General features: G+C 40.9%; 1 protein-coding gene across 16 annotated transcripts in view; it reads left to right on the top strand.

Moving 5' to 3' along the window:
- Window positions 1–3,112: 3,112 nt before the first annotated feature.
- Window positions 3,113–13,271, top strand: part of LOC138946942 (SWI/SNF-related matrix-associated actin-dependent regulator of chromatin subfamily E member 1-like) — a 61,806-nt gene continuing 51,647 nt past the window's right edge. For 13 of the 16 annotated variants that reach the window (XM_070318377.1, XM_070318376.1, XM_070318368.1 and 10 more), the window contains exons 1-2: window positions 3,114–3,263; window positions 8,669–8,776. In XM_070318377.1, coding sequence (XP_070174478.1) covers window positions 8,734–8,776 — 43 coding nt within the window. In that variant the 5' untranslated portion in view covers window positions 3,114–3,263; window positions 8,669–8,733. Of the gene's footprint in view, window positions 3,280–8,668; window positions 8,777–13,271 lie in introns of all 16 variants that reach the window. The other 3 variants (XM_070318378.1, XM_070318373.1, XM_070318363.1) reach the window with 2 other exon arrangements.

Here is a 13,271-nt window from a genome sequence, read left to right as displayed (position 1 = left end):
GTGAAATCGAAACGCTGGAATGAACGATTGGCGTCATGGTTGCCTATCCCTGGAGCGTGGTATACACTTGCGGATTTAAACAAATCAGACTGTTTTTTTCTGGTACAACATGAATATTGAAAACGAAAGAAATTCTTTCCGAACATCAGCACTTTCCGTGTGATTTCTTAACCCTGTCTCTTTCTCTCTCTCTTTGCACTCGTCTCACTGAGCTTTCTACACAATCCCAAAAAGCTGACAGTCTCTCGAGACCTCTCTTCAAAAGAGTGACGTGTCTGACTGTTCATGGCAAATTTCAATAGGAGGACACTTAGACAAGGCTAAATAAATGAGGGTGCGTATCGCTAGCGCTACGTGTCATTTGTGCTACGTGTCATTTGTCCTACGTGTCATTTGTCTATGAGTCGCTATCATTCGTTCTTTATCACTACGTGTCGACAGCACTACATCTTTTAGCGCTACGTGTCATTATCGCTACGTGTCAATACCACTACTTACTGATGACTTTCTCTTTCTCATTTTTTCTCTCGCTCTCACTCCTTCTGGTTTGTGTGTGTATATGTATGTCTGTGTATGTGTGTGCGTGTGTGTGTCTGTTTCAGTGTGTGTGTGTGTGTGTGTGTGTGTGTGTGTGTGTGTCTCTCTCTCTCTTGCTCACTCGCTCGCTCACTCACTCTGTCTCTCTCTCTCTCTCTGCCCCCCCTCTCTCTCTCTTTCTCTCTCTCTCTCTTGCTCACTCGCTCGCTCACTCACTCTGTCTCTCTCTGTGCCCCCGGCTCTCTCTCTCTCTCTCTCTCTCTCTCTCTCTCTCTCTCTCTCTCTCTCTCTCTCTCTCTCTCTCTCTCTCTCTCTCTCTCTCTCTCTCTCTGGCCTTAATATAATAAACCATTCTGAGTTCTGAGTTCTCTCTCGCTCGCTCTCTCTCAGTCTCTCTCTCTCTCTCTCTCTCTCTCTCTCTCTCTCTCTCTCTCTCTCTCTCTCTTTCTCTCTCTCTCTAAAGGAGGCGAAAGTAATCCCGCTATTTAAATCAGGTAGTTCTTCTGACCCTGCCAATTACAGACCAATCTCAATTCTTCCTGTTTTATCAAAACCACTTGAAAAACACATATTTACACACTTGACCACTCATTTGAAGAAATACGATCTTATACATTCCAACCAGTCAGGTTTTAGAGAAAATCATTCGTGCCACACAGCATTAACAAACCTTCTTGAAAGTTGGCTTAGTAGCATTAATAATAATCAACTCTGTGGTGTCTTATTCGTCGATTTTGCTAAAGCTTTCGACGTTATTAATCATGAATTACTATTAAGAAAATTAGTTGAATATAGAATGTCACCCCAAACCTTATGCCTGCTCTCCTCTTTCTTAGCCGGGCGAGAGCAGTCTGTCTGCGTTAATTCAACCGTATCCAGCAAAAGACCTGTGTTATACGGGGTTCCCCAGGGTTCTGTCCTTGGACCACTACTCTTTTCCCTGTATATTAATGATCTTCCTCTTAGTATTAATGATGACTGCGAACTCTTTGCTGACGATACGACCCTACACACTACTGATACAAAATTAGACAAAGTTTATTCATCGTTGCAGAACAGTGTAGATGATCTCATTCATTGGACGGTTGACTAAACGTAAAAAGTGTTGCTGCTGTTAAGTTCAACATTACCTTTTCTCTTTATAGTGACCTTCACCGGTGTAACACGAAATTTTTACTCCACGAAAAATTTACTCCGGAGTAAATATTTCGTACGAAATTCTTACTCCGAGTACACTTTTCGTACGAGAAAAGAACTCCCCAAGGCACGAAAAAATTACTCCCTCGACGAAATTTTTACTCCCCATATTTTTTACTTCCAGTAAAAATCTCGTACGCAAAAATGGGATGCGGGCGAAGGGATAATGCCAATAAGTGATCTCGCGCACACGAATGTCGCGCTACCCTCCTTCCACCCCTTCCACCACCAAGACTAACAGGGGACAAGGGAGTAAAAATTTCGTACACCTGGCATGGGAAGTTGAATTGCTTGTGTTGGGGTGAAGTAATTTATTCGTTATTTATTTGTCAGAGGAGTAACATTTTTGTACGAAATGTTTACTCGGAACTCACCTGTCTTGGGGAGTAATTTTCTCGTGTAATGGGGGAGTGCTTTTTTCGTAAAGGGAGTAACTTTTTCGTACGAAATGTTTACTCCGGAGTAAAAATCTCGTGGGAGTAATTTTCTCGTGTTACACCGGATCACGCTTCGAACTACACAGTCCGGATGATGTGGGTCGTGTACGACCCATACTTTCCAAAGAAAGATTCAACGTAAAAAGTACGGGTCGTACACGACCCACGCCATCCGAATAGGGATAATCGTTTTGCCACCTCTTTACAAAGTATGGGTCGTACGCGACCCACGCCATCCGAATAAGATCATAAAGTGACAACGTAACATTCCTTACGTAGATCCATATGGGTCGTCCACAAACCCATATCATCCGGACTGTGTAGTTCAAAATACGTCATCGTTTATTTGTTTGTTTACAAAGATAATCTTCCATAAGCTGGGCAATGGGAAAGTCGTATTGTGATTGGAGATTACATGAAGTCTTAAAAACTCCAAAATAGCCTCAGAGACTGATATGGGCGAATTTGACGGTGACTGCTGTGGGTCGTCCACGACCCACGAAGCACGGTGAAAGACGTATTCTGTCCTTTGGTTGTGCCCGCATAGAGTTTTCATGATTGCTTTCGGTCTAACTCACAAAAACTAGGACTTGTTGGATACACTAATCAGTACCGGTTTTCAAGTGAAACACTGACTACTGTGACGGCCAGAGACACAGTGAACAGATCTTTTACAATCTGAAGAACAACTAAATAATGAATACCAAGGAGTCGAATGCCAACGGTACAGTTTATCACTAAAATCAGGATGTAAATCTGTTTCTTAACTATGTATTTATCAAATTTTAGCTTCTACTGTTCCGAGTCCACTGTCAACATCGGGTTTTTCCCTCTGAAGGTTAAAATTCTCTCTCTCTCTCTCTCTCTCTCTCTCTCTCTCTCTCTCTCTCTCTCTCTCTCTCTCTCTCTCTCTCTCTCTCTCTCTCTCTCTCTACTTCTCTCTCTCACACACATAAATCACAGAACCTCCGAATTTACGAATATACCATCTGATTCAAAACGATCTCGTACTTTTTTGAGTCCACTGCCAACACCAATTATCTTTTCAACCTCAAGTTATCCAAAATGGCCGCTCTTTGTTTGACGTGCCCGGTAAGTGCTCCATCAGGTATTTTTCTCTGAATTACTCCAAACATTCTTTATTTTGAGTTCATTATTTATGACAGGAACTTGCAGGTAAAGATGCATCTTTAAAGTGATAGTGAAAAGGATTCCTTGGAAGAAGCAATCTGAAACTACACTGAGTGACTGACACTGACAGTGACAGTGACAAAGGATACCGCACTTCGGCGCCCTTTTCGGTGAGCACACCAGTGTGTTTTGACAAAATGTGTCATTGGTGTGTGCTGTTCCCATGCATTACCTTTTTTTTTTAATTCTTGCTGGAAGACGAATGTTGTTTTTGCGGAACACAAATTCTGCAGATGCATCACAACTAATCATCATTCTAATGATTAGAATTTAGAGACAAAGTCACGCTTTTTCTGCTTGTGTTACTGTTAATGTTACTGTTATGTTAGAGTAAACTTGTGTAAGTTAGTCACACTGTAAGTACTGTTGTCCCTTTGATTTCCTTCCAATTTTCGAGAGCCAGGCACACTTTCTTTTCACTAGTGGAGTTGGACTGAGGGACGCTATCGATAACGACGCTATTCCTGATTCATCTCTCAGTCTCATGTTATGTTATGTTATGTTATGTTATGTTATCAGACTGGTACTTAGGCTGTTAAGCCTTTGTCTGATCTTTTGATCAGTTGCTATCCTAGCCTAACTTTGGGCTAGGTAACCTACACGATCTTTTGACCGTGGCCTATTCTATCAACTTTTTCTTGGCTGGTGTAGTGAGAGGCATACTGACATTTGGGCTATACATATAATCTTTCAGTGCATTGTCCAAGCGATTTTTGAAACTGTTCATTGTCGGCGCTTCTACCACATTCTTGTCCAAGGAGTTCCACGTGTCTATGATTCTGTTCGTGAAGAAAGATTGTCGGAGAGCTGTTCTGCATTGTTTCTTCTTGAGCTTGAACTGATGTCCACGGGTATTACAAAGGCTATTCAGCTCCAGTGGGTTCTTGCAATCGTAGTATCCATGCATGAATTTGTATGTTTCAATCATGTCTCCCCGGATACGCCTATAGCACATGCTTGGAACTTTCAAAACTCTCAAACGCTCTTCATAACTCAAGGTCTTCAACCCTGGAATACACTTCGTGGCTCTTCTTAATACACTTTCAATCAAATTTTTATCTTTCTCGAGTCGGGGACTCCACACCACATTTGCAAACTCCAGATGAGGCCGTACAAGTGCAACAAAGAGCAGTCTTAGCGTTTCTGCGTCCAAATGCTCATAAGACCGTCTAATGAGACCCAGGATTCTGTTTGCTTTGTTGCCTTGTGTTTCCACGTGCTTTGAGAATTTCAATTCACTGTCTACATTGACTCCAAGGTCCTTTTCTGCACTTGAGCTTTCCAGATCAACCCTGTCCACGCTGCCAGGTTTTCTCATATTATACACAAGTTTCTGATTTTTTGTACCCAACTGTAATGTCTTACACTTATCTGCATTAAAGCGCATCTGCCACTTGTCTGCCCAGTCGACCAAACTGTCCAAATCCCTCTGGAGTTCCTTGCTATCTTCACAAGTTCTGATTTGTCGGTACACTTTTGTATCATCAGCGTACATGCTGCACAGACTGCTCACAACTTCAGGGAGATCGTTAATGTATATAACAAATAAAACCGGGCCCAGCACACTGCCCTGGGGCACTCCACTTGTCACGTCTTTCCAGTCTGACATAGACCCATTGACCTTCACCCTTTGCTTTCTATCACTTAGAAAATCACCGATCCAGTCTTTGACAAGTCCATGGATACCATATGCTTCTAGTTTTTTCAGTAACCGCACATGCGGAACACAATCGAATGCCTTAGCAAAATCAAGGTACACAGCGTCAACCGGTACTCCATCATCTAAGCTATCTGTCCAGTCGTCAATGACGCTAATTAGGTTTGTCACGCATGATCGTTTTGCCACAAAACCATGCTGGCTATCTGATAACAAGTCGTTGGCTGTCAAATGAGAGAAAACACTGGTTCTTATCAACTTTTCTAACAGTTTGCATGGTATGCTTGTTAAACTCACTGGGCGGTAGTTGCCTGGACTGCTCTTACAGCCCTTCTTGAAAAGGGGTGTTACATTTGCCTGCTTCCACTGATATGGTACTGTTCCTTCAGCTAGCGATGCCCTAAAAACAATCGCTAAAACTTCAGCTAAAACGTCAGCCAATTCTTTCAACACTCTTGGATGCATATTATCAGGTCCAGTTGACTTCGAGGCGTCAAGTGCCTTGAGCAACTTCAGGACTGCGTTCGTGTCAATGTCTATGTTATTCAATTCATTATTCAACTTCCTTCCCTCACAATCAGGGACGTAGTCAAGATTTTCTTTCGTGAACACACTGCAGAAAAAGTCATTAAGCATATCCGCTTTCTCACTGTCTTTCGTTGCTTGTTTACCACTCTTATCAGTTAGATCGGGCACACCATCTCGGGTGGCCATCTTGCTTTTGGCGTAAGCGTAGTATGCTTTGGGGTTGCTCTTAGCAGCTCTAGCAATGTTTTTCTCATGATCTTTTACCGCATTTTTACATGCCTTCTTAGCTTGGTTTCTGGCCTTTACATACAATAAGTAGTCTGCCCCTTCCCTAGTTTGCATATATCTCTGATATGCTGAACGTTTCTTTTTTACTTTGGCCAATGCTTTTTCATTCATCCACAGAGGTTTTCTTTTCCTATTGGGTCCATTGCTCCGAACATGAGGAACATATTCACCCACTAGTGTCTCTATATTGCTGGACAAAATGTCCCATGCCTCCTGTGCTTTGAGTCCTTCAATTTTGTTCGCTAAGTTGAGAGATGCAAACTTAGTTTTCATCGAGTCATAGTCCCCCCTGGCATAGGCGAACTTCCCCTCAGACCCATGGTCTATCTTACCGGCATAGCATATGTACTCAAACATTAAACAATGGTGATGGCTTTTACCTAAAGGCGCATGATGTTTTAGATTCGCAACCATGCCTTCCTCATTCGTTAACACCAAGTCAATGAGAGTAGGTTGCTGATCACCTCGACAATGAGTAGGGTCCACAACATGCTGATACAAGAAAGTGTCTCTGATCGTGTCCAAGAACACAGTGGCCTTATGTTCTGCGTTAGACGGTGACGTGCCTTCGCTCCAGTTCACTTCAGGATAGTTAAAGTCTCCAGTCACTAGCACATGAGTTCTATTCGTTGTAATTTCTTTCAGTAAAGTGTTCAGTGCATTGTTATTGTCCACAGAGCTGTTTGGCGACCTGTATACAGTTCCCAGTAAAAGTTTATCTCCCTCCACAAGTGGTATCTCACACCACACAGACTCTAAAACTCTTGCATGGTTGCCATCTAGAACAATCTGTTGCGCTCCATACTGTTCACGTACGTACATAACCACCCCCCTAGTCCCCTGTACACCCCCCTGGATGTTAGTAAAACAACTGTAGCCATCAATCTTTATTTCACACAAATCCACAGTAAATCTAGAAAATTTTGGTAAAATCTCAGTTACACAAATGATGTCAGGCCTATCACACTCAATCGTATGTAAAAGCTCTGCCCTTTTGTTAAGCAGAGTATCACTGTTAGTGTAAAAACAAAAAAGGTTTTTCTTTGTACAGTTTGCTCCCAAGTTAGAGCTCTTATCCTCTGTCTTACTCCCCTTCCCTCCCCGAGTTCCTTTCTTTTCTCTTACTCTCCTCCCTTCTCCGCATTTTCTTCCAGTACTATCGTCCCCACCCCCTGCTCTGCCACTGGTTTGTCTACTGGCTGGTTTCTTCTGTTCACATTCACCACCCTTCCATTTCTGATGACCCATGTTTCTGTTCCCTTCTTTTCCCTTGTCGCTTCCCTCTTCTGGTCCCTTTCCTCTACCAGCTTCTTCATCTCTGCCCTTTCTAAAGGGGTACAATCCTTCTTGATAAAAACTCCTTTAAAAGTTTCATTGTCTTTCAGTTTTCTGGCTTCCCTCAAAACATTATCCACCTGGGTGCCATCTTTCAACGTGACCAACAGAGGTTTTTTGTTCTTTCCCTCTGACCCCTGCGACTGCGAGTGCAGCCTTTTACAACTGGCTATCTCTACCTCTATCCCCAAGGCCTGCGAGCATGCCTTCTTCACAAAAATAGTGTCATCTGATTTTCTGGTTTGTGCATCGTCTGAGTTGCTCACTGGCACACCAAACCACACCAAGTTTGCCTTTCTTCTATTCCTCTCTGCCATTTCTGCCAACAGTTTGACGCTATCATCCTCTCCTTTCCCCCTATCAGCCTTTCCCTTAACTACTTCCTCCCCCTTCTTCCCGCCCTCAGGCTGTGCAGTCCCTGATGCCCCCTTCACAAATTCTTCCCTCAGGCTTGTCAACCTGGTCATGAGCTCCTTCTCCATAAATTCCTGGAAAAGTGCGCTACACTTTGCTTCTATTAGCTTGTCTTCTTTGACTGCTGCCAAGGCAGCACCTTCGCAGCCTTCACAGAACCAATGCAGATGCGCAGAGGTCTGTAGTACTGAGTACTCAGCCCTCGAAATATTGGCACAAAAAATGCACAAAAAATTGTCACAACGTTCACAAATCAACATCTGGTCACTCTCCTCCGTGAAAACCTGCTTGCACTGATTGCAGATATGACTGTCTTGGTTTACAACACCTGAGTTTGAGATTGCGCCGGTTTTCCCGCCATCTTGGTCTTCCATCTTCTTGGCTGGGGTGTCAGAATCGGTTTTTTTCGTGTTTCTCCTGGGTCTCGCCATGTTTCTTCCCGTAAATGTCACAAATAGTCTGTACTGCGTCTAAAACACACTTTCTAAAACTATTGCACTGTAAAATTTGACTTTAAAAGTTCGAAATCGTAAAAATTTGTCAGAGCCCAAAAATTTGCCTTCTCACCCACCAACCGGAAGTGTGTCAAAGTGTCATCATCATGATCATGTCTACATAGTTTCAAGTGATGCTGGGGTTTAGAAAAAGGCAGCTGCATTGGGATTTTTCAAGTCAAAATGTCGCACCGTAAACTATCCTTAGTAATAGTATATTTCGATGAATGGATGGGTTTGTCACTGTCAGTGTCATGCCTCAGTTGTCACTGTCACCGTCAGTCTTGACTAAGTTTAACTTTAGGACCGTGGCTCAAAAACTGGCTACATGAATTGATCCCAAACCACCTGGACCTTGGTCTGCAGCACTTCTCACTACACTACAGTACAGAGGTAATGCACGACTTGTCTTCCCAGGTAAAGAAGATGAAAAACAAAGCTCTACTCCCCTTACCTCTAGTTTGAGACTATGTCCACTCGTGAGTGCTGGTTCTCAGGGCTCTGTAACCGACTCGTCAGTTCCCGGATCCCCAGTCTCTCTGTTAGTACATGAATAACATATTGCTTACTTCTGACGTGTTCTGTTTCAGAAATAATCTGACCTGAGAAATCGGATAAATTCAGAGCACTGAAGACAGTGAAGTGCTAAGTCACAATGGCACTGCCCACGGCTCGTGCACAGGCCTCACCGGTCCCTTGTGAGTACTACATTCTTCATTTCTTGTGGGGAAGAAATGTAATGCTGAAATTGTATCGTGCGAACAAAAGTCCTTTTTTTTAATTTTGTGTGTCACTGTGTGTCAGAATAAGATAGAGAAACTGAAAGGCTGAATATATTAATATATTCAATTCAATATTCAAATCAATCAAACTTTATTGTCTGAATGTAACAAACAGAAATTTTTCGTTTGGCTCGTGTAATATGCAATTCCGTGTCATAGGAAAGGTTTTTGACAAATGTGCTGTATTGCTTTGAAGCGCTAAAGTATTGTGTGGACATTGTTACTTTTTTAAAAACTTCTTTTAATGGGTTGTGATTTTTAAATTGTAAAGTGAGGCTTAAGGGCAGACCGGGTAGGCAAAATGAGTTATTTTTGGTCTCATACACCTTTTTGGGGTTGTTGCATTTTTCACACCTTTGAACATCCTGGAATGCATTCAATAATCTGCTTTTGTCATTTTAGACATGTATTCATGTAAATAAAACCATTTTCAAACCGATGTTTTGTTGTTTTTGTCTGTGTTTTATCAAAAAAATCGAAAAAATGGTCAACTTTGGATACTCCGTGCTGGTAAATGTGCGCACATGACATGACCCTTCGCTGTTCAAACTGTGTGGAAATTTCCGTTCTTCAAGATGACGTCATCACCGTTGGGGAATTTCCGTTGACATAGGCACAAAGAGAGAGAATCCGTTCCAACCGAAACCCCGGAATTAATATATGCAAATATATGTAGGTCAAAGGCATTTGGCGCAAGCGCAGTAGACAACTTATCAGTCCCCCGGTGTCAACAAATCCATGACGTTTTCACCGATTCAGCAGCATTTTTCAAAGTTTTGAGCTGCGGAGAACAACCCTAACATTGGAAATGTTCGGCATAGTGGCAAGAAATATCAGAGAAAGATGAACCAGCAGCAGCGAACAGTAGAAGGAAGTAACAACACTCCGAAATGAACCAACATTATCGTATTGAAGCAGACGACATTCTAAGATTCTTGACTCGACGAGGTGGGTTTTGCTTCTTTCTCTTTTCGATCTTGTTTGTTTGACAACGTGATTTATTGCCAATTGTCATGTTGTTGTTGTTGTAAGAATGTGTTAGGGTTTGCAGGTAAATGATAAACAGTTTGTGTCTGAAGTATTTTGCGTGTTTCTTGATGCGGCCGCCGCACCCTCCCACCCCCTCCCTCCCTCCCTCGATCATCTCTGTGATATCGTCTTCACAACCCCTATTTTATTGTTCTACGCTGGCCAGTCCTTGAGAGCTTACTATGGTGTAACATGTCATCATTATTCTTTGTCTGGGGTCAAACTGAGAAGCAGCATCTGAGCGATGTACGACTGACACAGTTTCTGTTTCTGGTCATTGACCGTAGGAAAATAAGTACCCTACTAGAGAGCGTTCTCTAATTCTAAAGGATTGGTTTACACCAGCATGGCTGACCAACCTATCATTGACAGCAATATTGTTGTTAAATCTTTTCCATTAACTAAGGAATAAAAAAAATAGATCCAATTTACTTCACCAAAGAAAAAAAAAGAGTTACACTAAAGGACTGGGGATGCAACTCATGAATCAAAAGCATAAAGATCACCTGCAAACAGTGCTAGGTTTAGGAAATCTGAAAATGTATACACACACACAGAACACACACACACACACACAAAACAGACAACAGACAAGAAACAAGCAAATACATAGCAAGTGTGATGAAATAAATTAATTTTAAAAGAAAAATATGAAAAGAAAGAAAGAAAGAAAGAAAATAATTCAGCTAGTTTCAGTATTAGTTCCTGTGTGTATGTGATTGTGTGGTTACTCAAATCCCATAGTAAACTTGACATGTAAATTTTGTGATAGGGGCCAATTAATGAATGTCTTTTGTGTGTGTGTGTGTGTGTGTTCGTCAACCGACATATGACTGTGGGTACGAGCCGCTGAGGTGGTTGTAAGAAAACCCGCCTGGTTCAGTGGTTGGGGGCTGATTGGGATTTCTGATTTACCAGCCTAGCCAAAAAGTTGAGGTACACCCCATGTAACATGGTCATTTGCAAAATAAAGTACAAGCACTTGTTGACGTTTATATTGAGTCTTAAAATTTGCAGCTTATTACAAACAAAAACCATGGACAGTTGTATCAAATATTAAATCAGTGTTTGTGTATTTATTAGGTTGGAGCAAGGGGAGAGCCAGTCCTCCTGTGGTGGCAGCGAGGAGAAAGATTGACCTGATGGAAAAGTTTGCTAAACCGGAACTACCCTCTTCCACAGCAGAAACATCAGCTTTGCCATCTTCTGACCAACCATAAGAAGATACAGATACTTTGCCATCTTCTGACCCATCACAAGCAGATATGGATACTGGTACTGTGCAACGTCACTCCGCTGACATGTGTTGGGCTTTTGTCAACATTGATCAGCTCAATCTATTGCTGAAAGGTTTATATCCTGTACTGAATGCTTGTCTGATAGCAGTCTGATTATGAAAGAAGGTGATGCATCAGCCCAAGGATTTGCACAGGCCCTGCATCTGGAGTGCATATGAGTGTCCATTCAAGTCTGCAGTTGTTTACTCTTCTCCCGGTGTTTGCAAGGCTTCGGGTGGTAAAGTTGCATTTTAAATAATCCGCGTATGACCATGTTGGTACATGGAAAGGGACATTCAGCTTTACAGAAATTTGCTGCAGTGTTAGGATTGAGCACAGAAATACTGTAATTAAAATGTTGCAACTTTTGAATGGCTTGATAGCTTTGTTCCATTTGTGTATATATAATTATGTAATGTTGTTGATGATTTGTGAAGCATCATTTCTATGCAATGGAATAAGAAATCAGTGCATCCGTTGGGTTTTTATGAGTCTGACAGTTTGGTTCTGATCAATATTTTCATATCAGCACAAACACAGATAATTGACTTTTTTAATGTTTTCATATGATTTTTTTTTAAATCAAAAAAATCTGATAATTTGATTATCAAATCATTTCCCCTTCATAGTTAGTGTTATTCTGGTTAAAAAAAAAACCACCCCATTAATTCAAGCTCTACTGTGGTACTAGTTTACCGGGGTACTAGTGAGACTCTTTTACATGCTGTTTTCTCTACATGTAATTTGAGACAAAATGTGGTAATTAAAATGTTGTAACTTTTGAATGGCAAGATGGATTTGTTCCAATTTTGTATATGTTGTTTATGATTTGTGAAGCACCATTTCTGTGCATGGAATAAGAATACAGTGGATTCCTTGTGTTTTTATGAGTCCGACAGTTTCGTTTTGATTCATATCTGCACTAACATAGATGAGTTTTCAAATGATTTTTTTTAAAAAGTCTGGATAATTTGATCGTCAAATCATTTCCCCATCATAGTAAAGTGGTTATTCTTATAAAAACATATCAATTCAGGCTGCACTGTGCTACTAGTTTGAGGTACTGGTTGGAATCTTTCAAATGCTGTTTTCTCTGAATGTAATTTTCAGACAAACATCTGTAATTAAAATGTTGCAACTTTTGAATGGCTTGATGGATTTGTTTCATTTTTGTTTATGTTGTTTATGATTTGTAAAGCGTCAGTTTTGTGTATGGAATAAGAGTTAAGTGCATTGGTTGGGTTTTTATGAGTCTGACAGTTTGGTTCTGATTCATGTTTTCATATCGGTACAAACAAAGATGGCTGTTTTCATATGATGTATATAAAAAAAATCCTGATAATTTGATTGTCAAATCCTTTTCCCTACATAGTAAAGTGGTCATTCTGATAAAAACATATGAATTCAGGGTGCACTGTGCTACTGGTTTTTTTATGTACTGGTTCAAATCTTTAAAATGCTGTTTTCTCTGAATGTAATTTTCAGACAAAACGCTACAATTAAAATGTTGCAACTTTTGAAAGGCTTGATGGATTTATTCAGTTTTTGTATATGTTGTTTATGAGTTGTACAGCATCAGTTCTGTGTATGGAATAAGAGTTCAGTGCATTGGTTGGGTTTTTATGAGTCTGACAGTTAGGATTTCATGTATTTTTCTTATCAGAACTGAACCGGTAACTGAAAATGCTAAATTAAAATAATATATTGCTTAGAAATGCTTTTCGATACACAGAATTATTAAACACACACATATTGCTGCAAAGAAGAAAAATTGGATCAAAACATGCACTGGTTCACAAACTGCAACATTTTAAAAAAAGCACATTTTATAACGTTTTTCTCACATTTTGGTGAATAAAACCCCCAAAAATTGCTTTTCACTCAAAATTTAAAATGGTTTCCCTTAATTAGGTTATTCTGCTTGCAAAAATCAAACAAGCAGCAAGCTGTTTCCAAAATAAAAAAAAAAGTGCTTGCCTACCCTGTCCCCCCTTAAATTCAAAAGATGAATTTCTCAAATTTTTCACAAAGTGGAAATAATTTTGCCTGATAGCCTTTCTTCTTCTTCTTCTGCGTTCGTGGGCTGAAACTCCCACGTACACTCA

The sequence above is a fragment of the Littorina saxatilis genome, linkage group LG14 (genome assembly GCF_037325665.1).
Source record: "Littorina saxatilis isolate snail1 linkage group LG14, US_GU_Lsax_2.0, whole genome shotgun sequence".
Lineage (NCBI taxonomy): Eukaryota > Metazoa > Mollusca > Gastropoda > Littorinimorpha > Littorinidae > Littorina > Littorina saxatilis.
This window is presented reverse-complemented; position numbering and strand designations above follow the sequence as displayed.